Here is a 26568-nt window from a genome sequence, read left to right as displayed (position 1 = left end):
AAAACAATAGAAACCACTTGGATGAATAAATAACTTAGAAACAGTGACATTGCATTTTTTCACATGGAATTTTCGAACCAGAAGCTCCGGAAGTTCATATGAATGTGTCATTTTCTATTTCTTCAGTAAATTATAAGTTGTAAAAACGATGTTTTTTCTTTAATTTCATCCACTAGAAAAAAGGATCCTTGTGAATTGCAGAATTTACGTGTTCATTACGGGACACTGAGAGCCATCCTAACACTCGAGTCCCACCCGGGCAAGGCACGGGAACCTCATTTGCATAAGAGCTTCTACGATTAGATCTGGCACAATGATTTATGACAATAAATATGTATATTAAGAGGTGATGCTTAAGCCTTCTTTCATTTCACCCCGGAACTATAATGCTGTTGAGACGGCAGTAGGGACATATTTTTTTCGGATAAATATTCAAAAAAAATTTTGAATTCCATAGAGCAGCCTCATTAGCATGAAGGGTTACACGGAACAGCCTTATAGCTTTTTCACGTTGTTTAGAAGTTTCACGTTGGAAACCCCTGATCTATGGAACTGTGCGGTCATTGATAGAAGTAGGCTTCTGATTCACGCTATTGCTCAACCCCCTCCAATTTTCTACTTCCCTCAATAAATGAAGCATCCTTACTCATGTGTTGCTCTATCAACTTGACGACTCGTCATTTTGGTGATGATAATATTTCTCATTTGTGAAAGAAAGTAGAGATTTGTGAAATGGTTGGAACAGTGGTGTTAGTCGGTACCTCTGTGAATGGTCAAACATTCCTATAAATCCTCCGGGGAACGGAACATTGACCATTCCGCAGAATTGAGACGATATACTTCAATCATACGTCTTCCTTAAATGCTGTCGCAGTCAGAGATAATTTTGATGTCATGGGTAATTATCACAAACTACACAATACTCACTTGGTGGAAAATAACCAAAGCATTTGAATGAAAACTGATTAGAATACTATATTAATGTGGACCACGTTCGGCATGTATGAGACATAGTGGAAAGAAGGACTACGCGACAATTATCACCTTCACGGGTGGAACAAATGTCTCTAGTCAACATTTAGCACACGGCAATATCCGCAGCGCGCCATGGTGCCACTGATGAAGGTTGCTGATACTCTAATTTTCCTAGGATATATACAAATACGTCGTCACAACAGAGAGGCAAAACGTCCAACAAAATGGCTGAGAACAAATATGGATGTCAGCTATTTTAAAAATACAGCAACCCAATTAAAAATGCAATTAAAAACAATATATATACATGATAAAATATTATAGAAGGCTCATAAAGAATGCTTATGGTTATCTTATTCTAAGTATGGATAGCTTCTCGATTTACCTCAACATGTTTATCGTATTTCTTTTTAAACGTATCAATTGTGTTAGAATTTACTACCTCCGGGGGTAAGCTATTCCATTTATTAACAGCCCTATTAGAGAAAAATTCCCTGCGACACCATAACTTAGAATTGTCCCTTACCAATCGATACGTGTGTCCCCTTGTAAAAGCAGTCGATTGACGGTGTACTAATAATTCATGGTCCATCCTATCCATCCCGAATATATCCTTCTCTGTGTCTTGGTTCTTATTTTATTTATATAATATCTTATTAAATTTCTCACATGCGTATGTGTGAAAAAAACGTGATGAATTTTAATTGTTTCTTTTTTTGTGTTTTCGTAAAGGTTCTACCAGTCCAAGCATATCTGAGCAGCATTTTTCTGAATGGTCAGATAACGTCCAGGATTCAGGAGTATCGTCTTCATCACGATGGTCGTTGTCAAGGAAAAGGGGAGCAACGTTCGATGAACAAACTTCCTATTTAGACTCTAGCAGCCGAGCAGATATGTCTAGCAAAGACAAGAGAAAATACAAACCACTAAGTGGTGCAATTATAGGAGCGAGCCGTGATCAAGTTGTCAGTTGCAAATATAAGTCTACAAAAGAGATGACGTTCAGCGAACTTACGGCACCTGTTAAAGGAAACTGTGATTCTTCATTTTGCTTGTATCGTGTGCAGTCTTGTCCCGGTATTTCAGATCATGGACGATGTGATAGTGGTTCATTATTTTGTTCTGCCAAAGCAGAAAGAAGAACTTCACTTAAAGAGTCTAGTTTAGATCAAGAATTACACATGCGTAATAATCGTGAGGAAGATGGAGGAATAAGCTCCATGAAAAAAGACTCAATGTATGGTTCAGAATCGTGTCCTGACGTTCTTCATCTTGGTGGACCCTTGACAACTGTCCATTCAATGCCATCATCACCTCATCATCGAGATTTTCGAAAGAATGTTCGATTAATTCGTGTTTCATAAACACTGTTGCCATATACTTTGTGTTTCACTAAATAAATATGTATACACAGTATATACATATATCTTTACACGTTCACAAAATCAACCAAGATTTTTTTACTCGTGATAAATAGAGTGTAAATGTTTTTAATATTGACCCTATTGCAAAAAAATGTTTAAGTTTCTAGATAAAATTGGAGATTGAGTTCAGTGATTTTATTTCAAATAATTCATTGCCTGAAGCGGTGATGGCTGAAGATGATTGCCTGAAGCCTGAAGGTCTCCAAGAGACAAAAAATAAGTTTTGCATAAAACAATACTTACATGGCAATTCATATATCGACATACAAGCTTTTTGACATGTTTAACACAAGCTTTTCTGAGTATTCAAAAAGGTTTCTTGTTCACAATTTCAGAACTATGCTTCGAAAATGCAAATGTTTTCTGGAAAAAACTGATTATTGTTAATATCAAATAAGAAATTAGTGAAAGTTATTCTGTTTTTTTTTTATTATGGTAGTTTAACTTTTTTTCTACTTGAAATAAACAATTCATAATATATATCAAAAATTAAAAAAAGCAACTTAGAATGCAAAAATCCTAATATAAATACATTTGTATTGAATGAAGAAGATCGTTTCTACTCTCATGTTTTTAGCCCAGAAAATAGTTAAAAATTCAAAAATATCTTATATATATATATATACCTCTTTAATTTTATTTCTTACCAAAGAAGTTTGATATAACTTAACCAATTTTCTAATTCATATAGCAATTGATTTGGCACAAGTTAGTTTAAAAGATAACAACACTAGCAGCCTTACAATTTTACCTATTTACCACAACAAACAACTGAATAATAGCCAAAAAAAGCAAAACAAAGTTAAAATTTTTTTTTATTTGTTTTCATGAAACAATTCCATTTGTTTTAACTCTATGGCAGTTAAGTAATTTCAGTAATTCAGTTATTGTGTGAATTTAAAAAATGTTACTTATTACTATTAATTACACTTCAAAAATAATGCCAAAGAAAGATGAAGGTCATAAAGATGCTACATCTCACGTCTGTGCTCAACTTGTGATCAACACTCTTGATATTGGAGTACGTTTTTAGATAAATACTAAATAACTTATATAACTTTATCAGTTCACATCTCTGATAAAATAGATAATACGCTATTAATATTCTCTATTCACCTTATCAATGAAAACTAACATATCCTATACCCGTGGGGTATAGCAAAAATTGTTGTCGTGAGATTTAGGAAGCTGATACTGTCGTCTTCACAAATTTTATATTTACACCTTCGCACATTTGTAACTTTCGCATAAAAAATACTGATTAGAGTAATAGTCTGTAAAATCCCACTTTTTCAAATCTTGTATGCATCCCATATTATATATGAACTTATACTATATATTTCATTATTCTAGAATTGCACTAAAATTGGTCTAGATCAAATGCATTTTCTCTCACTCACCAAGTTACATTTATTCCATAATTGCTTCCTCAAATAAGAAACAATGTGAAGATGTTTGTCAAGAGACAAACTGACAATCTATTGAACATTCGTGTAAGAGTAAGCCATCTTCAATGTTTGTACACATGAATCATGTATTAAATCTTGGTTAAATAACTACATAATTTATTTATAACACAAAATGACTGTGAACCAATAACAATATAATCTCTTTAACTGAGAATTTAAGATTATACTTGAAACTACTTTCTATACTACTGGTTTCCATGGAAACCTGATTCACATCATTAAGAAAATTTGCTACCAATTTTTCCTTAAGGAGGCGGTTGAGGCAGGAAAATGTTCCTTGGAGTCTGGAGTCTATAATAATGGCTTGTGGACATATTTCATAAATCATTTCATATTCATATTTGTGGGAAAGATATCTTTTTTAATGCCAAAATACTGCACACCAGGTTCATCAAGATGTCTCATCAATACCGGTGAGAGTTAAAGAATGATAAAATCTAGAATTCATTTTGCTATCTGATGAGTAAAATTTATATACTGTTATTTCTTGAATTCAGCATCAATAAAGACAAACTTCTCACAAAGTAACTAGAATATTCATAATTCAAATTATAAGGTGATGCATTCTGATTACAAAAGTCTGCAAATTTGTTTGAATGAAATGAGTCATAAAAAAATGTAACTTTCAACAGCTAAATATCACTATTCTGTATCACTATTCATTTATGTAGTTGCTTGTATGAAATGCTCATTAAACTTGAGGTTAAGGACTAAAGAACCCTTTACACAAGCTATTCATAATTTTTAATTGCATCTTTTCACTGTCTTTTTGAAAATAAGACAAATTAAACTTTTTTAATTATGAATTTCTAAGGGTAAAAGTAATAAAAAAAATACATGTAGGTTCTTTTTTGTATGAAATGGTGTGTTTTTTTTTTCTTTTGCGGTCGTGAGATTGCAACTTCGAAGTTTAATTTTTTGTTTAAATTCCTCGTTTTCTCATTTAAAAGAACCTGAGTGGATTTTGATGATCATTATAAGGGTATTTGTTTTACCATCTCACAATAAAATGCAAGTTTTTATTGTACATAGTCGTGCCATCATGAGGTCACCACAAGGTCAAGTAACGGCTAACCTCTTGTAAATATGTTTATTAGTTTCTAGTTTGTCAATATTGATTTGTTAAAAAAATTAGTTATTTAATATTCATGGAAAAATTTATTTGTTTATTGTTGCATCATGTTAGTCATGTAGGTTAAAGGATAGGGGATAAAGCTAAATTTTCTTGAGAGAGAATCGACATTTACGCACATACTTTGTTGGATGAGAAGCTGCACATTTTTGCCATATGAAAAATGTAAAAATTGAAATCTTTTACTATCAAAATGAGGTATCCAAAGTATGATCCTGGGATTCTATAAAATAGAGAATTTATAATGTATAATTATTGAACAGAAAAATTAACAAAATATTATTGAGATATTTATTTTTTAATTAAAGAAGGAAGAAATGAAAAGAGAAATATACATACATAGTAAAACTCTTCTTTACGGCTAAAAAATAATATTTCCATTGTATAATAAAAGTATGCGTTTCAGACAGCTGATCAACGGTCACCCCTCTTATACGGACGAATTTTTTTGTCCCGTTGGTGTTCGCAAGAGGGGTTTTTCTGTATATTTATTGTATGATTGTCTGACACAAACTTTGCACAGGAACTGTATTGTTAACTTGATCATTTTTGTCTCATCATTGTCATTTTATGCACATGAGGGCTAATTAGACCAGGACACATACTTTAAAACTGATTCTAATTGTCTTTGAACATTATCATTGAACCACTGACTAAGAGTAGAACCATGGCTTGGTAAAACATAATTCTGATGTGTTGACGAATAGGCGGCCAGGCAGTGAGTTAGGAATGTTAGAAAAGTTTAAAAATTATTACATTAATGAGCACAAAAACATGTATTTCTCTAAATCCATTTTGACATGAAAATGATAGAACATTTCAAACTTTGAAAGGTTAAAGAAAAGTAGACATATATTATACGTAAGGTATTTAGAGTGTATTGATTATTCGATTATATTCAATGTACAAGAAAATGCACATCTTAGAAAGCATTTGATACAATTTAAATACACATAGTCACAAAAAAGTGAACATACGTCTGAAAAAAATGGTTTGTCACACAAATACAGTTTAGCGCAAAAGCGAATTTACGTCTCGTAAATTTTGATCAGGTGGAGTTAACCAATAACTTTCCTAGCTCTTTCAAGAATTATATTGCTAAATTTTATGTAATGAATCACACTTTTCCCGGAGACATTTTTTCCTGGAAGCCATCTTAAAAACCCCTTGAAAGTTCAGCTTAAAGTACTGCCCTCAGATGGAAGCTCCAAAGTTCATATTTCACCATATTTCTAACTCAAAACTTACACAATCCTCTAAGTCAGGGCTTAACTGCCTGAGTGCAAAATAAAAAAATCTACAGTAAAAAAAGCAACATTTGTTACAACAGGGTCTGAAAATGTCTCTGGACCAGGGTTTCTCAATGAGATGGAGCTCTACTAAAAAAATAGTTTTTTCTGACCAGATCAGTGATATCTTGTTGGATGTTGTGTAAGTTAGAACACTATTTTAAATGGCAGTTTTTACATGAAACACGGTGCTTCGAATCTGTATAATGCATGCAATGTGCATTCTATTTATTGTTCTGAAGAGATATTTTCGTTTTCATTCAAATTTGTTTGTATGCAATTATGTTGTATCTGAAAATGAAAGTTTATAAGTATTTCTGTGGATTTCACATGATTCCTATTTTTATTTTGAAATAGAAATATATATTTGTATATATAATTATATCACAATTTAATTTTATAGCTTCACACTTAATACAATAATTGTTGACCAATCCACTTAAATAAAAGTTCTTGTATAACTGACAACAGAAAAAGTGATAATAATCATTTCTCTCTGATCACACTTTTAGAAGCATTTTTCATCATTTTTGACTTACTTTAAAGTCATTCACATATCGTGTTCAAATTCTAATTGTTACAATAAATTTGTTATGCCTATGTGTTGCTGTATTTTTCTTTCAATAACTCAAAGCTGAAGAAACAAAAAAAAGTTGATCAGAATATACAGAGTGGTAACTATCGACCACCCAATAATTACACACGTGATTCCTTATGAAAAACTAATACAGAAAAGTGTTTTCAGTTTTTTTTATCTGACCCATAATTAATGAGTTATAACGCTTTATAAATTGATGACGTCAGTTCAAAATCCTGAAATTCACCAAACGTATAACTTGGCGTTTTGAAAATGCTAAAAATGTATTAACCCTTACATATAGAAATCCAGAAAATACAAGATATAAAACCAGTTTTTTCCCTCGCACTTTTCAGGAAAGAGAAAAAAACTTTTTTTACAAATCAATCAGAATTTTTTTTTTTTTGCATCTCACAACGCCAGCTTTACAAAGGTTTTAGATAAGCGTTAATCACATTTTGTTTGAAAATGAAACTCGCTCCAGAAAGTACTGCATCTATTTTTTTTTTTTTTTTTTTTGTTATAATTTCTAATTTGATGACATTCAGCATACAAGAATATTGTGACATGCACCTTATATTAGGTGAGCGCCACGAATCAGCCTTGCAAGCAGCAAGGTTATACAGTCAGCGGTATCCAACGCGGAAACAGCCAGACCATCAAGTTATTCTGCGATTGCGCGATTCATGGCATGTATTACCACAACCAAACGTAAACGGTGGGCCAATATCGACCGTAAGAACACCAGCTTTCGAAGATAGCGTGTTGTCGTAGGTTGTATTGGATCCAACGACCAGCAGAGCGATCGTACGAGAATTAAATTCATGTCACGTAAATGTCTTAAACGTTTTGCACGATGAGTTCTTGCATCCGTATCCTTACACACGGGTGCGAGCACTTTCATCAGAAAATTACCCACGAAGAAAAGAATTCTGCCAATGGCTTCTTCAGATAACATTTCAATGACAGCACCTAAATAGGATTCTATGGACTGACAAAGCAACGTTTACTCGCGAAGGTGTCTTCAACAGCCATAACAGCTATATCCCTTTGGATTCTTCCAATCCCTATGCAACATGTCGAAATATTTATCAGGTTCATTGGAAAATTAATCTTTGGTGTGGCATTATAAACAACAATCTTCTGAGATTATATCCGCTTCCACAACGTCTGACTGCTGATAACTACCTCGGTTTCTTGAGAGATTGTTTCCCAGACTTCCTTGACGACGTTCCTTTGGCTATCTTGCGAAATCTTTGGCTGTAGCACGATGGGGCACCGGCCCATTTCGCATCGAATGTCCACCAGTAATTAAATCAACATTCAAGAATACCCAAATCGGTGGATTGGCCGCGGTGGTCCAATACAGTGGCCTGCTAGATCCCCTGACCTAAACCCTTTAGACTTTTTTTGATGAGGCCATCTCAAAGAGCATGTCTATACGCATACACTTGACTAGAAAGAAGACCTTCCAGCCACCTTGCATGCTAGAGCGAGTTCAACTTTCCATCCCACGCCGTGCCTTTTCAGGTATCTGTATGTACGGAGCACATTTTGAGCACTTCCTAATGTAGGATGCAGTTTTAGCGTTTTCTGCGGTTCCCAACTTCGAGGCACGAATGCGAGCCGATCTCCCCGTTAAAATGTATCGTCGCAGAGAGAGCAACAAGCCTACAACGTTACCATAAAAATGAACGTTTGTGAAAACATTTTCATGTTCCCAAAGGAAATTTTAGAGGTTTTAGAGGATAAATTGGACTGCTGATTTCAAAACAGGTGTTGGTTTTGCGGAATTGGCTCTAGTTTATGAGATAACGCATAATATAAAATTTCAATACAGTCTGCAGTCACTAATTTTTCGTGGAAATTTTTCTTTCAACTTTTTATTTACTTTCCTATTTTATTCACCACATCATCACATTTATATCATTACCAGATATCAGTGCTTTTTATTTATTGATATTAAGTTTATTAATGATTTACATTTTGCATAGTTTTGATGTGAGTTGTATGCTGCTTAAGGCATGAGAGGATTTAGAGCTCGCTGTTGGGAGGGGCGATTTTACAAAAAATGATGACAATACAATTAATGATAAATAAATAAAATAAAATGAGTTGCTGTGAATGTGACCGTACGTCCTTTATTTTGTCCCGTATTTCCCGAAAAATGTACCGGTTTTTCCTATTTTTTAGTCGATTTAAGTCGTTTTCGTGAATTTGTTGTTTAATCACAAAAACGTTGATACAGGTAATTTTCAAGGGATTGATTGAGAAGAAAGTGCAATATTATCATATAAAAGTTCCCAAAATATTTCATGAATCATCGCATTTTTCTTGGGTGGGGGTGATCGGTATGATCACTTCCCCCCTCCCCCATAGATCCCGGCCTGGCTTATGGTAGTACCATTGAAATTCAACTTTCACTTTATCTCAAAAACTAGAGCAGATCTGATAAAACCAATGTCAGATTCGGAATCAGTGCCCCAAAAGCACCCTAAAATCACTGAAATATCTTTGAGAACAAAATCAGTGCTGAGTAGTGTAATCAATAGAAAAAATCCGTAACTAAAAATTATTTTGAATACGTTTCAATTCATAAAATAATAAGTTTGATTAGGGGCGCGGTAGCCCAGGTTGATAAGATACTCGCCTAAAGTACCAAAGAATGTGCAGAGGTGTCGCGAGTTCGATACCCGGTTCGTCCTTGTCAGAAAACTTTCCTGACACAGGGGTACAACAGAAATGGTGACATGACCACAGAAAAAATTGCTATCGCAGGGAGTACTCCATCGAGGGGTTAGCGCACCAACCCCTCGACGAGTATAAGAAACAAGCCTGCCGTGCGACAAAAATGATCAAATAAGTTGGATTAAAAATTTCTGATTGAGAATCGTCGTATTTTACTGTTTCCACCAGTCGCACCTTCGTCAAGCTCTACCATTTTTACATCCTTCTTTGAAGCTTTTTATGCCTAAGTTTCGATGAAAGTTCAAAAAATCCCAAAAAATGTTGCCGTTTTATTGATCAACATGTAATCTGATTAAAACGACAACGTAAAATAACGATCGCGCAGTAAACACGTATGCACTGTATGCACCTTCCCTCAAAAAATTTGACTTGATAATAAAGGTAAAAAAATTGCCACATTTTGGCAGGTGTTGATTTGGCTAAAAAATTTCCAACAGATCTCATTTGGCTATCACTTTACAAATCTGGGGATAAATTTGCCAACATACTAGACGAAGCTAACACGTAATCTATACGTAATAACAAGGTTATAATATCACACTACATGAAGAGAAAAAGCGCCAATCATGAAAGAAGGCCGAACTTGGCTTCCAATGGGATTGAATATTTCAGTTCATTTTCAAAAAGTGACAACCCGCTGCTGGCGGAGAAATGTACTTTCGTTCGAAGTTTGGCACATAACTGACCGTTAGAAAAATGACACGTCACAAAATTTCAAAACCTTATAACTCACTTTATATTCGTCGGATCCAAATATGGAAAACACTTTTCTATATTAGTTTTCACAAGGAATCACGTGTGTAATTATTGGGCGGTCGATACCTACCACCATGTATTTATCACTTACTTTTTCGGTGTTTCTGTATTATGTATATTCTTTACTAACTAAATTTATCAAATAAGATTTAATTATGGAAGTTATTTCGCTGGGATTTACTGAAAAATTCGTTAAATCAGAGTTCATTATAGTTCAGACTCTAGCTCACAATATCATATTTAGCGATACGAAATGATAATTATGCATAGTAATCGTGAGAATTCATTTATCGTAACCTATATATTACGCGGTAAACGTGATAAATCCAGTGATTATATATATGCATAATCACTGGTTTTATATAGGTGATTATTAACAACATAGAACAGTTAACCACAGCATTAGTCCCCTTCGAAAAAAGACAACAAATAAAATACTGTAATTTAAAGTGTATGACAGTGCTTCCTAACTAATTTTCAGTTAAACAAACCTGACAAAGATATACATATCAGATACACAATATGCTGATATATCAACATATCGTGTGCCTTTAAATAAAAATATTGCCATCAAATAAAAATTTGGAGAAAATTTAAAGTCGAGCGTACAATTTTTTGTTTGAATGAATAATTGTTCTTATGAAATTTTTATTTTAATAGGATTAATTATATTGATATATCAAAACTATTTCATCAGTTATAATTGAATCCTTACTCTGTATGTTTTACATCGTAGATGTTGGCATTTTAGGACGAGCAAGAACTTATCCACCGTAACTTTAATTGCCACTTTATAATTGCACATATTTTTGAATTTAGAAAAATTTGCTCTTGTTTTTGTTTTTGTATGTGTGTTTTTCTTTAAATTATTTATTATTTATTTTTTTCCTTTGATGTTTTCATTTTTTACCATACTTTGAGAATTTTAACTTTTTTGTGTTGCATATTTTTTATTCTGTATTTTTTGTTTTATTAGCATAAATTAATAATTTTAAATAATTAATATACTACACAATACATTAATTTGTTTCTTCTGTTTTTTGTATTATATATAAATTCCTTAATTAAAATATAATTTTTCAATTACCTGCCTCAAAATGATAAATATGTCTCACAATTTCTATTTTGTAATTTTTGTGCATTCATGAAAATGAATAAATTTGATTGAAAATACAAGTAAAAAAAACTATTATTTGTAAATTAATGTTGCAATAACTAATAACCAGTGCTGAAGTGGGTTGGTAAGATACAGAGTTACAGATGGGAACAGTTCAGGGTACATGGGTTCAAAACCCACATACCTCTAAATTGCACTTCTTTTTTTTTTTAATTATTTCTTCTGAAAGGGCGCCATCTATCGTCCAAAATTTGAAGTATTTGAATATATCACATTCACGATATAGATCTATTTATTTCTGACTATGCCCTTTTTAGCTAGAACGATATCGTGGCCCGATATAGCTCTATATTGGAAACTGAAATTTTACGATATAGATCTATATCTTTGTGCTACTTGGGTAGTCACGTGATCATAGAATCGAAGAAGGTTGGTTACACATGACTTCCCCTTTCTGAACTCATGCTGATTATCCGACAATACATTATTCTCGTCTATTCACTTCACCAATTGCCTATTAATAATTATTTACAAAATTTTCGAGAGAGCAACTGTCCAATCAGAAAATTCGACGTTCACCATTCTGACCTATCTCTCAATACCCCACGGTTCTATCCAATTCAACAAGTTACTCCCAATCTCATATAAGCATTACAAGAGTTAACCATGTTGAACCCGATCGAATGCTTTCTGGAAATCAAGATAAACTACGCCGATGTTTTCATCATTTCCCAAAGTTTTAGTCACGTGATCATAGAAGAAAAGAAGGTTCGTTAGACATGATTTCCCCTCCCTGAATCCATGCTGATTATCCGGCAATACAATATTCTCGTCTATGCACTTCACCAATTGCCTTTTAATGATACTTTCCAAACATTTCGAGAGAGAGCTCGTCAAACTCCCTGGACGATTCGACATTTTTCTCCTACAGGGTTCCCAGCGCCCTGGAAAGTCAGGGAGAATCAGGGAAAGTCAGGGAATCGGAAAACTGTCAGGGAAAATGTGAAATATTTGTCAAAAGTCAAGGAAAATTCTAAATACTTGAGAAAAGTCTGGGAAAATCTGGAGGGGGAAAAGAAAAAAATCAAAAAGGATAAATCTACATTCAAGTGAAACCTTCACTTTTTTTCCATGGAAGATTATTTTTCAGATCCCCAGGGAGAGGAAAAGAAATCCTCATCAGCATTTTCCTCTAGACCCCCCTACTGATAGAAATGTTTATCAGTTGTGTGTGTGTGTGTGTGTGTGTGTAGGGTGGGATTTTACATAATATATATATATATATATATATATATATATATTGGAAAACAATGTTGGTCAATCTGCCCTCTGAGTAAATAGATGAAGGGATCTAAAGTGGAGAGACCCTCCTTTCTATTGTTGAAACAAAAGCAAATACCAGCTCTTAACTTCTTTTCTATCTCTTCTGAAAAAACATTTTATCTGAAGAGATGGTATTTTTTTGGCCTGAAATATACTGAGAAATTGAATTTTCTAGGTGTTAATGCCGAAACTGATATTTGGAAAGAAAAGTGATTTGCCTCCTCCGGGAATCGAACCCGGGTCCCCTTGCATTCCAGGTTGGTGTATTGGTTAGCGCACTTGCCCGGTATGCAAGTGGACCCGGGTTCGATTTCCGGAGGAGGCAAATCACTTTTCTTTCCAAATATCAGTTTCGGCATTAACATCCAGAAAATTCAATTTCTCAAAACATTTTGTCGTCTTGCGTTTTCTTTTCTGCCTGTGGGTAGGGAACCTTTAACTTTTATATGTTGAAGAATGATTTGAATTCAATTATCTCTGAGATTTCCAAGGAAACTGGTATTGTGTGTAAGATCATATACACAATTCGATTTTGTAAGGGGTGGTTGCGGAAAATATTAACATTCTGTCCGTAATGTGCTTTTCAATGGTATATTACCGCAAAATGATATACAGTCGCCCCCTTCCAGTGTTTGCAGGTTTTTTTTTCCTTCATTGGAATTTTTTTTCAGCAACGCGCAGCAATCGTCATTCACGTGTTTTGTTTAAAAAATTTGAGTTGTGCGTGTTTGGGATGCCTCATTTGTCTAGTGCTACTGATAATGCTCTAAAAAGACAAAAAAAGCTGACAAGAAAAATTAGATATATTGGCTATGTTTGGCGAAAGTAAGTCAATTGCTGCTGTGACTCGCCATTGCGGAATCAACAAATCCATGGTGAGATATATCAAGAAAAAGGAATCTAAAATTCGATCAGCCGTGGCCATAGCTGAACCTGTGGCAGCGAAAACTTTGCATCGCCTCCGGAATCCATGTGTTTCTCATACCAAAAATGTGGATTTTTTGTTGGTACAAGACTGCTACAAAGAAGGTAGTCCAATTGATTGTAATATTATAATGGAAAAAAGCGAAACGATTAATATGCTCATTTATAAAGGGAAGGGCTAGTGAAATGTCTATTTCATCAGAATTTTATGCAAGTAAAAGTTGATTTCATAGGTTTAAGAAACGATTTGGATTACACAATGTAAAAATCACTGGCGATCAAGCCGCTGCCGACCAGGAGGCAGATAGCAAATCTTCAAAGACTCCGCCGAAAATTACTGAAGAGAAGGGATATTCACCTCAGCAGGTATTTAGCGCTAACGTACTGCACCATTTTGGAAGAAAATGCCGCATAGAACATTTACCACCTAAGAAGAAAAGTGAGCCCGTGGTTTTAAGGCAAGTTAAAGTAGACTTACTATGTTGTTTGTGTAAATGCGTATGGGTGCGTGATAAGGCCCACCGTCATTTTCAAATCTACGAATCCGTGAGCATTAAAGGGAAAGGATAAGTCAAAGCTCCCGTACAGTATTTTGGATGAACAAAATGGAAAAGCTTGTATAGCGGGGGTATGGACGCGTGGTGAAGACCCTCGGACTATTCATCGCGTACACATATGCGACTCGGTCCCTGTTTGCTGAAGATTTCGGAGTTGCGAGTTCAATAATAAGGCGATCTTGAATTGGTCTCCGTTGGCGTTCACGTTTCTGGTGTTCCACTGCTTCCCAATCTCTCCATCTAACTTGTCGGTTCTGTGCTTGACCCTGGTTTTGTCTTGGGGGTGTCCGGCGGGAGTCTTCCGGATCTTTCACCTCCCCATCCCCTAGTTCCTGAGACTTTATCTGGTCGTTCGCTGTAGCTGGTCCCTGGTTCTCATCTGCTTCGTCGTTGTAGGCTGCTGCTTCATTTCGATCGTGATCTTGGGTGTGCTCTACACGCGTCTCATCTTCGGGTTTCTCGACTTGTTGGGCCCCTTGTAATGTCGAGTTAGCCATCGTCTGGGATTATGGAGTGTCAGTGATATGTTTTGTAATTGTCTGGTGGGAGCGTCTTTCAATCTCATCTGGTTCCAGTCGGTCAGATTCCTTTCGGCGGAAGTGACGGGGTGGCTTGGTCGCCCGGTGTGTTCTGATCCATAGTGTTGGTAACCTCTTCTGTCTGTGTAGCCGTCTTAGTTGGAGTCAGCTTCGTTTTCACCCCTTCATTTTGGGTTGCCGTCTCAATTATGGGTGTTATTTCATCCACCGTAACCGTTTGGGTGGTCCTGTCGACTTTCGCTGGTTCCTCGTTGGCTTGGAGATCCAACAAGTATCCCATTGTCTCCGGGCCGATCTTCTCTGTCTCCGTGGCAGAATCTGAAATCTCCATGCTTTCGGATCCATTGCTCCGGTTGTCCTCGCTGTTTTGATGGTGGTCACCAGTGCCCGTCGTAGTTCAGAGTGAAAGCGCTGTGGCACCCTATTCTTGGCATGTGAGGCTAGGCCCGTCTTCCCAGTAATGTTTTGTCCATATATGGTTGGCCGTTTCGATGTCGAAAGGGCGCCCCTAGGGATCTGTAATTTCCACGGCCTCTGCTGCTTGTCCCGCTGTGAAGTACACCCCCTTGCCCTGTGATCCCTTGATTTTGCGAGAGCAAAGGGCTCGCGGTGTCAACTCTTCGGTCTGCTTTTCGGGTGGTTGTCACTGGGTCCCTCGTTCTTCGGGCCAGTGCTTCTGCAAGACTTATGGCCCTGACTCTCGTAAATTGGGACATTCTGCATTTTTGCTGATTATCGCCTATTGAAACTTTCTCCAAAAGTAACTCCTTGAATTGCTTGAGTATCAAGTTGGGCGGGGCGTCTTCTATTACGAATGGTTGAGCAGGGGAAGTTGAGGGCGACTCATCTTCATCTGACTGAAGCTTAGCTGAGCTGTGATTCACCCCCAGGGTATCCGGTGTCAACACTTGAGAGGCTTCTTCGTAATCGGGGGTGTCATCTCTGCTTCCCGTGAAAAGCAAGAAGGGCGGTTAATCTTGTTTCAGAGCGGGTGTCTCCATGAAATCTGTGCTGGGCGTTCCAACGTCAGTTTGGGTGATAAGTCGCTGTCCGAGATTCTCAAAGATATTTCCGGAGTGCTGGACGTGGATGAGTCGGATTCGGAGGAGGTCCCTGGGCCTGTTTGAGAGGGTCGGTTGCCACACTTTTCTCCGTTGCTGCCAGATTTACTGAAAGCAAGGGGCTGTGGGAGTCCTTGCTTTTCCTGGTCTCTAGATGTTTCATGCGGGTGGGCGTCCGTCCTGTCAAGGTCTTCATCGCCGATTTTATTCCGATTGGGTTTTTCCCCTGTGAGCACAGTGAGCTCTTCTTGGGTTTCGGCGTTTTTGCGGATCCTGATGGGCCTGTCTTTAGTGTTCAGCCTGGTAAGGTCTCTTTTGCTACCTTCCCCATAGCTACTGATACGTTTCTGCTTACTAGTCATTGGTCCGTGATTCGGTTCGCTATTGATTTTACACCACAGTCACTACACCGTGTCCGGTAATGCGAGAGGTTTGGTCACCCCTAGTAAACGAGATATCATGCAGTGCTGTCTCAGATGTCGGTTGGCGGGGGTAGGGGTCACGCTGTCCCGTTTACAAATATGTCAGGGTCAATCATAGCTTCAGTTTATCATAAACCGAAACAGACTACGAAATGTTCGTTGGAGTTACTCACTGTTAAGGGTGAGTTGAGCATATGAAAAACAAGCAAAATTCACAGAAATAGGGGGCAGACATGTTTCTATACGAATAATTTGATGTATCCCGGATATTGGTCACACCTATCTTATAAAAGATGCAGTACGGCATGTTCCGATCAACAACAATATTATGGTAAAACGAACTACACGTTCGCAGGCTTAGGGACTGAGAGTACTACCAAGAGACAAGTAAAACACTATCAGGTCACAAAGACGACCCTCTTATCGCAAAACATAGAGATTATACACAAGCGGGACGGAAATGTGAAATGTCGAGCAAACTGAAGTGGCCCGAAAAATCAACAGAAATGATCACCCCTGTCATTTAAGCAAATGTAATACTGGTTGTCCCGGTCAACAAAAATATTTTGGTAAAGCAGGTAGAAGTGTGTGTGAGTGGGTATGAATTATTATGTTTACGGGTGGGTATATAAGAATCACTCGAATCCTCTGACACCAGACGCATAACGAATGTTATTCGAACACCACTTTCTCATGTCATTCTTCCCTTTTTCATGAAGTTGCATGGTAAACTCGATGGCTTCTTCTTCACTTCCGCTCCCGATAGTAGGTCGTGAACATAAAAGTCACTCAGGGTAACTTTGAAAGCTATTGAATATAATTCAGCCTCATCAAAAGTTAACTGTTTTAGTGCTCGTGTGACAAGGAATGGACCACATTTAGTATCATACGTCACAGTTGAAAATCTATACCGGACCGGATACTCAGGTTTATTTCTCCGCAGAATACTCTGGAAATCCGCATCATTCGGATGAATTTTGATCTGCCTAAGCATTTTCTCTATATCAGCTGAAATGACTATCTCATGAATTCTGAAACTCAATAGCATAGGAAATATATCCGATTGCGTTCTTGGTCCAGCCAATAGTAGATGATTCAGAGAACGTCCACTGGTTGTCCTGGCAGATGCATCAAATACTACTCGCAACTTTGTTGTTGTACTAGATTCCTTAATTACAGCATGATGTGGCATGTAATAACTCTGAGAAGGTGATTTGTAAGCTTCCTCTTAAGGAACCTTCTCCATATGACCTAAAGTCAAGTATTCATTCATGAATTCACTAAGTTTTGTGGAGCTCACTTTTCTGCGAAAGTTTCTTCTCTAAACTCTTGAACCTTTTCTCAGTGAAGTCCCTGGAATCTCCTAACTCTGCAGGTGAAATGCCAAACGGAAGTTTCACAACATATCTTCCAAATTGATCTCTCATATGCGTATTCTGAAAATGCGTTTCACATAGTTTCACATACCTGCTCTTCTTTAGTCATATTATTCACATCAGACACCGACTCTAACTCCCAGAATTTTTTCAAATATGAATCATCATTAGCCTGTTGCAATTGACTGAAAGAATACGGGATTCTCCTTTCTACTTATCCAAGGACACTGCTCCCGCGATGATCCAATCAAGTTCAGAACGCTCAACAAGGTAAGAGACACATTTACACCGAACAAAATATCGGTAGGTTCACAATTGGGCATTTTGCCTGTTGTGGCGTTGTATTTGTATTTGTAGAATGTAGGTTCTGCTAACGCGAGATCATTGAACTCATTCCGTAACTTTGGTAACACAGAAATATGTTATCTCCTACGATTTTACGAAGCACGTAAGCGGATTGACAAAATTTCGACGTCGATGACAAATGAGTAGAAAAGCACAAATCTGTAAAAGTATCACTCCATTAGTGTAAAAACTCGATGTACCTAAACACGAAATGGGAATTTTCGTTTGTTCTCGTGACAGTTCAAGTCTTTCTGCACATTTCTCTGTGATGAAGCTTGCTTGACTTCTGGGACAATCATGGCTCGACCCAACTAGAATTGTCCCTCTGTATCTCTCACTTTGAATACCGCTGTACATAGTATCACGCACTGTTTAAAGTCAGAAATACACGTTGTAATCTCAGTCTCAGATGGCGTCTTTGGTAGGATACAATCCTCTTTAAATTTCCTGGGGGCACAAACTCTTGGGCAACAGGAGACCGTCTTTTTTTGCCGGACAAACATTGTCTCTCGGTGTTTTCTTCTCTTTTGAAACGCAAGAGTGAATGATGATTTTTGGCACAAAATAAGCATTTGAATATGGTCTTGCAAGCCAAGGCACGATGTTTGATCTTCAAGCAGTGGAAACACTGCTTGTTGATTTTCACAAATTCTACGCGTCTCTCAGCGGGAAGTTTTCCGAGCGAATGTTTCACACTTGCACAACTCATGATTGCTATTACAATAAAAACACAAACGGCTCATAGAAGCGAGTGAAGTAACCTCCTTAGGATGGAACGTACCACTTGCTTATTTTACCTGCGGAGAAGAGGATTTGCTCGATTGCAAGGCTTTTGCATGTTTATTGAGAAACTCGAACAGTTCTTGTAGAGATGGAATGCCATCATCCTTCTGAGACATCTCCCACCATCTCCTCGTCTACGAATCCAGCTTGTTTTTCACTATGAACAGGACTATTGTATCGTCGAAGTCTGAAACGCACTGTCTTAGAGTCTCTAGAGACCGAATCCGAATACATTCAGTCGCTGAATCAGCCAAGCTCAAGATAGCAGTTGATGATTCACTTTACTCTTGTGGTAGAGGCATCACTTTTCAAAATATCAAATATAAGTTCTTTTTTGTTCGAATACCTCGCGCACAGTATGTCCCAAGCTATTTCAAAACTATCATCGTTCACGGAGAATGATTGAATGAGCTTCAAAGCGCTTCCTTTCACTGAACTTTTGAGATATTGAAGCTTTTGTGCATTAGAGAGACACTCATTTTTAATCATCGAAGCACTGAACAAATTAGAAAAGGACAATCAATCATTCAACTCACCCGAGAAGGTTGGCATCTTCAACTTCGGCAACTTGATCCCAATTCTGCATCGTTGGAATGGATGAGAATCCTCCTGGTGTGATGTCTTCTGCTTACGTCGATTCTCTTCGCATCTTAACACCAATCGCTCCAGCTCTAACTCTGTCGGAGAACAACTCTGATTCCCCGATGAATTTTTCGAGATCTTCATCCTTGCATTCACCGATGGTTGCCGTGAATACTTCTGGAGCCGAATCTTTGATATCACTCAATTTTTTAGAGTAGATAGTCAACTCATGATCTGAGAGTTGTGTGTTTGTAGAAGTGCAAAAGCATTCTTTCTTTCTTGTTATACGCGAATTTTACGATTCATTTTAGTGTGCAGGTTCTCGCCTTGGACGTCGCAGTGATAAGACGCGACTTATCTCACTCCGTTTGCCGGCAATTAGCCGAGTCCGGTAGCGAGACAGTTGCCGATTAAGGGTCGGCAGTATAGTTAACGCGACGTTGGTGCGCCATTTCGTGATTTTTCTTTGTTCTTGTGCTTGGTTCTTGATTTTTCTGTATTAACATCGATATCGTACGTATTTGCTTTTCGGATTTAATTATTTAGTGTTCTTATTGTATTTGTCGATTAATGTTCAATTTTTTTTGTGTTAGGTAGTGTTCGTCAGCGGATTTTATTTTGTAGGATTTCCTTGTTCCTGTGAAGGTCAGCCATCTTTGATTTTTCAGATAAGTGTTTATTATTTGTTTTCTATTTTTATTTGCGGATATTTTTAGACCTATTTAAAAAATTTTTTCTCTCTTTCGCTTTTATTTAAACTCTGTCGTATCTTTTTTCTTTAGGGGTTTTTGAGCCTAGTGTAGCAAACAGAATAGTTTTATTTTTCTGGTATTCTTGGTAATTGATATTTATTACTTTAGGATTAGTACTTTTATCTTAGTAGATCAGATAGTTGGATTGGATTGGATTGGATTTTAAGTTTATTGGCGCAAGGACCAATTTGGTCAAACTGCGCTAACACACATCATTATAAAAAAGAAGATTGACCTTTTGTCATGTCACAAAATTAAAAAAGCGCATGATGAAAAGCAGCATGAAATGTAAAACAATGACATGAATTGTAAAGCTATAATTTGTTATAAAAACCAATGGCCTTGATGAATTTAAAAATGCGAGATGCATCGCTATTGTCATTTAAAATGTCATGAAGTGAAAGATGACTATGACCGAAAGCGGTCGTAAAATGATGACGATGATGTGAACAAGTAAAAGCATGAGCAATGGTCAATGGACTTTGACAATGAGGGCATTCTGGTTGACTCTCTCGTAATAATACATATGATTGTGTAAGGCGACTGTGTCCTATGCGCAACCGGGCAAGCAGAACTTCCTCCTTTCGGTTAGTTCTGCAGCTCGAATGCCAATGGCCAAGTGTGGGTTTGATGCCATGTAATTTATTATTTACTTGAGTGTCCCAATGATCCTGCCAGCGGTGATGCATCACTTCCCGGAGGATTGAGAAGTGGTCACTGGCAGGAACCAAAAGGCTATTGTCAATGTTAGTTGTTGTTCGAGCTGCGGTGTCTGCTTTTTCGTTGCCCGGTATTCCTACATAACCTGGTGCCCAGTAAAATTTTACTGTGGTACCGTGATGGATGAGGTGATGCAGTTCATGAGAAATGGTATGAATGGATGAGTGTGAAACATACAGGAACACAGTGCTTGTAATGCGCTGAGAGAGTCACTACAAATGATGCATCGTCGGTGGCGTTTGCGTCTTATATGACGTAGAGCCTGAAGGATTGCGTACAGCTCCGCCGAATAAATAGAGAATATGTCGGGAAGTTTCAAAGATGTCTCCTCACAACAGATGTAGGCACAACCGACATGGTCAGGGCTCTTGGAGCCGTCGGTATATATGGGGAAGTACCTATCCCTGTGCCTAAAGAATATCTGTCGATATATGGCATCTGCTGTGGTGGCTCTAGGGTATGATAACAGAGAAAGAGAGACATCTGGCGGAGACTGTTCCCACGGTCCCAGTTGCCAAGCAACTGGGGCCACGCGACTGATGTCTTATTGTAGTTCTTCCAGAAGTGCCCTCATACGGAGACCGTAGGACGGATCACATGAAGGACGAGCAGCGAAAAGTCTATGGAAAGAAGGATTAAAAATGACACGATGAAGTGGATGATCTGGTAAAGACTTCATTTTTATATAATATTTAAAGGATAGTTGCTGGCGTCTTGATGTCAGTGATGGCTTGTTGCATTCGACATACAGGCTCTCCGTTGGAGATGTCCGGAAAGCTCCAGAGCAAATGCGGAGGGCGAGATGGTGGACTGGGTCGAGCACACTCAGATAGCTCCGAGGTGCTGACCCGTATACAATGGAGCCGTAGTCAAGCTTTGACCTTACTAGGGCTTTATATAAGTGGAGGACCGACTTACGGTCTCTTCCCATGATGTAGACGAGATTACCTTCAAGAGGTTCATCGTCTTCATGCAACGAGCTCTTAACTGTGCAATATGAGGTTTGAAAGTGAGTTTCTTGTCAAATATAATGCCGAGGAATTTTGTGTTTTCTACTATTGGTATTTGATTATTGTTTAGAAGCAATTGTGGGGCATCATGAAGGTCTCGACGTTGACAAAAGTGCACAGCGACAGTCTTGTCGGCGGAGAAAGAGAAGCCATTATCATGGGCCCACTTGCTGATCTTGTTAAGAGCGGTCTGCAACTGTCTCTCGGCTGACCTCATATACACTGATTGATACGATATCAACAGATCATCCACGTAGAGTGCACCAGTGACAGACAACGGGAGTTGGTTCAACACCCCGTTGAGTCTTAAAATAAAAAGTGTTACTTTTAAAATTCTACCTTGAGGTACACCTTGTTCTTGAATTTGGGGAGCTGATAATGTGTTTCCGATCCGTACCTGGAAGATGCGGTGAGCAAGAAAGTTCTTAATGCAAATGGGCAAGTTGCCCCTCAAGCCGCAATTATAGAGGTCGGAAAGAATTCCGTGCCTCCAAGCACGGTCGTAGGCCTTTTCTATGTCGAAAAATATGGCTAGCATATGCTCCCTCTTCACAAATGCTTGTCTTATTGATGTCTCAAAGCGTAACAGATTGCATATTGTAGACCTGAACCGTCTAAAACCGCTTTGATGTTTCGATAAAATATTGTTAACCTCAAGGTAGTGCATAAGGCGATAGTTGACCATGCGTTCCATGAGCTATTGTTGGTCGGTGAATTTTCCTAGCGGTGAATTGTTGGTCGGTGAATTTTCCGGCGGTGAATTGTTGTCGGTGAATTGCTGGCGGTGAATTTTCCGGACACGAAGCAATAGGTCTGTAACTGTTTGGTTGTTGAGAATTTTTGCCAGGCTACGGGAATGCAAGAACTATGGCTGCTCGCCAGGTGTCAGGAAATGAATGACTGTCCCAGATCCGATTAAACAATATGAGTAAATGTGACAGTGATTCTGGTGAGAGATGCCGAATCATGGAATAATGAATGGCATCGGGCCCTACAGCCGAGTCAGGACTTCGCTGCAAGGCCGTCGTCAGTTCATGAAGGGTGAACAATGAATTGTACCCCTCCGGTGTAAAAGGCCGGAAGGTGTACGATGTACGTTCGGCTGATGATTTAATGGGATGAAACGATGGGGGATAGTTCGTATCACTGGAGACAGCGGCGAAATGAGCGGCGATGGTATCCGCAATATCCCTCACATCGCTAATGATAGTGCCATTGGTATTTAAAATGGTTATGGGATGAGACTGATAATGGCCATTTATTTCTCGGATCCGGTCCCAAATGATTTTAGATGAAGTTGATGAATTGATTCCCGTGGTAAACTTTTTCCAGGATGGTTCTTCTAGCTATCGCCTTTGCTTTTAAAAATGCCAACTTATTGTCATAGGTAGGATACCGCCGGAACCTACTCCATGCTTTCTTTTGTACTTTAATCGTAAGATTGCATTCGTGGTTCCACCAAGGTTTAGGAAGTTTAGGAAGTTTCGAGGAGACTTTGGGTATTGTTTCATTGACTGCTGAGATTATGCAACTGGTCACACGGTGAACACAGTGGTCGACGTCGAGTTGCGAGACCATATCCTCTGTGATTTCTGCCTTGACCGTGAAGTCTGCCCATCGGGCGGCCACAAGCTTCCACCAAGGAGGTCCCTCAGGAATGCTATGGCTTCGATCAAGGCAATTAACCACTAGAGGAAAATTATTGTTCCCGTGGAGATCCGGTTCCACCGACCAGGACCAGTTGGGCAAGAGTGAAGGTGAGCATAACGATAAATCTATTGCAGTGAAACTATTGTTTGGGGCATGGAAATGAATGAAACTGCCATCATTCATGATGGCGAGGTCCATGTCGTCTAACAGCCGTTCAACCATTTCCCCACGAGGGGTGTTGCTGTTAGAACCCCAAATCATATTATGTGCATTGAAGTCTCCAAGAAGAAAAAATGGTGGAGGTAATTGATCAATCAGATCTTTTAGATCTCTCTGTAAGATGGTGTCATTTGGTGGCAAATAAATGGAACAGATGGTAACTCTTAGGCCTGTAGAGATTTCCACCGCGATGGCTTGCAGGTTCTTGCGCAGTGTTAAAACGCGCGACGACACATGATGTGGAACCAGCAGAGCAACACCGCGGCAAGCCCTACTCCCGTCATCGTAGTCAATACGAAACAGCGAATGTTGCCTGATGTTCCATGTCTCCGAGGGCTTCATGAAAGTTTCCTGGAGTGCCACGCAAACAGGATGTTAACGATTGATCAAATCCTTGAGATCTTCGTAATTAGCTCTAAGACCACGAATGTTCCATTGAATTATGTTGGCCATAAATTTCAAATAGATGTAGACGGTTCAAGGTCTTTGAACTTATTTCGGTCTAATTTCCGGCGAGTACTACAGGATTCTAGAGGATTATCGAGATCCATGTCACCAATTGATTTGTCATCAAGAAGTGACATGTTTTGTAATGTAGGCTTCTTCTTTGCTCTCTGAATGGCTTTTCTTGAATATCCGGTCTTGAATAGTTTTATTTTAGATTTATTTCCAGTATTGATTTTTGGCTTAGTACCTGTAGTTACTTTGAATGTGTTCGCTGTTGCTTTTCCCGCTTCTTCGGAGGTGGTGGACTCCTTCCGTAATCCAGCAGAGCAACAGCAGCCACAACTATTACATGGTTGGTTAGATGATTTTTGAGTGGATGTATCAGCTATGGGTTCGGTCTGAGTTGTTATAGATGCTTTGGCGATATTGTTAGTCGTATTAGCTGTTGATGGATTTGTTACCATATTAGAGTATGATCTGCTAGCTATTGGAGTTTGGTTAGGGATTATACGACGGCGTGCTTCAATATATGAGATGTTATTAAGGACCTAGATCTTCTGGATCTCTTTTTCTTCATTTCATTTCGGACATTTCCTGTCAAATACGGGATGATTGCCACCGCAATTGGCGCACTTGAATGATGTTGAAGTGCAGTTGTCCGAAATGTGGTCCCTCTCACCGCACTTTGCGCAGGTGGGTTGACTACGGCACGCCATTCGTGAGTGACCGAATTTTTGGCAGTTGAAGCATCTTACAGGGTTAGGTATGTATCGCCGGATATGGAGGTTACAATAACCGATTTTGACATCTTTCGGCAATGTTGGGGATGAAAATGTCAGAATTATATTTCGTGATGGAGCTAGATTGCCATCTTTGCGGTTCATGATATGTTTGGCAGATGTTACGCCTTGAGACTCTAGCTCCTGGGTTAGTTCATCTTCATCCATGTTGATCAAGTTAGGGTCTGAGATGACGCCACGTGAATAATTCAGCGTGGGATGGATTTTGACTGTTATAGGAATGTCTCCGAGAAATGTGAGCTTTTGAATGAGTTCGGCTTGTCTGGGAGTGTTGGTTTCGATGAGAAGGTCTCCTAAACGAAGAGCCTTCGCTGATTTTAAAGTTCCAACTGCGCCATAGAGAGCTTTATCTATCAAGAATGGTGATACTTTTGACAGCTGTTTATCGGTATCAGAACTATGCAAGAAGAAGAATGAGACAGTAGATAGATTTGAAGAAGCGGTTTCTGTGACAATTGTTTCACTAAGAGCAGTTCTTTGAGGTTTAGGTGCATTTTTTGTTTTTCCCATATTTAAATGGGTATTGTTCCACTCTCACCCACCATGCCCACCATGGAGCCCTACGAGGGGACGCACCCACGTAACCGGTGAAGGTTAGTAGCAACGTCAGGTTAGGTGAGAGCTATACACCAACGAAACAGGCGAGCAGACGCGTTCAAGATCCAAGATCGTCGTGAAGCAGCACCAACAAACCTCAACGACGTCCAGCAGGCCCGGCCCTTCTACCTGCCCAGTAGTGTAACCCCTTCAGCCACCGAGGCGACCACAGCCGATTGACCTGGACGGGACTAATCCAAGCCTCCCGTTTCGGCTGAATCCGAGGCCAAAGCTAGCGCATCAGGCTAACCAGGATCCCCATCTCCAACCTTACGGGTCTCCACGCACGGCAAACACGCGGGTAGACAGCATCCCAGATAGGGCATACGCTAGAAGCAATGCCCCATCCGGGAGGACCCCTCCCCTCCTGAGCGGGGCCCACAATGAGGGGTTGGACACAAAAGACAAAAACGAGGACAAAACGAGACGCAAGACATGTACTGCAAGATGTGTAGAAATAAACATGTAATTTGGGCTATTGAAGGTGAAGTATATGAGCACAAAAAGCGATGACAACGACGTGTGATAGATTTGGCGTTACCCAGAGTGCACCACGAGGAGGCCTATCACATTAAACCCCGATCAGATAGTTTGTAATAGATACCTTGATACTATTTTCGGAGCATATTTTCAAAATTGCTTTTTTTTTCTCTCATAGTGTTGGGTATTATAATTCAATTGATATTTCCTTTTAATTTTCTTGTGGATTTGTATTGTGACGCATCTTAAGTTATTTTTATCTGCTTTTAACACGATTCTCTTATTTCGCTTTTTTCTAGCTTTAGTGTTATTATTAGTATGCCTCCAGACCAAACCAGAATTTGAACATTCCACTGGTTCCATTCCGCTTAGGGGTAAACTGCCAGCTTACGGGTTGCCCTGATGGGCCTATGAAGAAAAAGAGACAAAGCTGTTCATGTTTGTGTCTAGTGACGTGCATGTGCGTATAACAAGAAAGAAAATTTTTGACCACT

The 26568-nt window shown here is 38.6% G+C and overlaps 2 protein-coding genes across 5 annotated transcripts in view; one reads left to right on the top strand and one right to left on the bottom strand.

The window, feature by feature from the left end:
- LOC149074664 (uncharacterized) overlaps nucleotides 1-5996 on the top strand; it is a 151226-nt gene extending 145230 nt beyond the window's left edge. For all 4 annotated transcript variants that reach the window (XM_089247100.1, XM_089247101.1, XM_089247102.1 and 1 more), the window contains one exon: nucleotides 1708-5996. In XM_089247100.1, the coding sequence (XP_089103226.1) occupies nucleotides 1708-2339 (632 nt within the window). In that variant the 3' untranslated portion in view covers nucleotides 2340-5996. The remainder of the gene's footprint in view (nucleotides 1-1707) is intronic.
- Nucleotides 5997-17004: 11008 nt separating this feature from the next.
- Nucleotides 17005-17505, bottom strand: LOC149074663 (uncharacterized). Its single transcript, XM_089247369.1, has one exon. It carries the CDS (start codon nucleotides 17503-17505, stop codon nucleotides 17005-17007), a length of 501 nt encoding a protein of 166 aa, XP_089103495.1.
- Between the last annotated feature and the right edge of the window lie 9063 nt (nucleotides 17506-26568).

This window comes from Pholcus phalangioides, unplaced genomic scaffold, assembly GCF_987345545.1.
Source record: "Pholcus phalangioides strain wild (caught in Gottingen) unplaced genomic scaffold, Ppha-v1.0 ptg000017l_1, whole genome shotgun sequence".
NCBI lineage: Eukaryota > Metazoa > Arthropoda > Arachnida > Araneae > Pholcidae > Pholcus > Pholcus phalangioides.
Note: the sequence above shows the minus strand (reverse complement) of the source record. Positions and strands in the feature narration are given on the sequence as shown.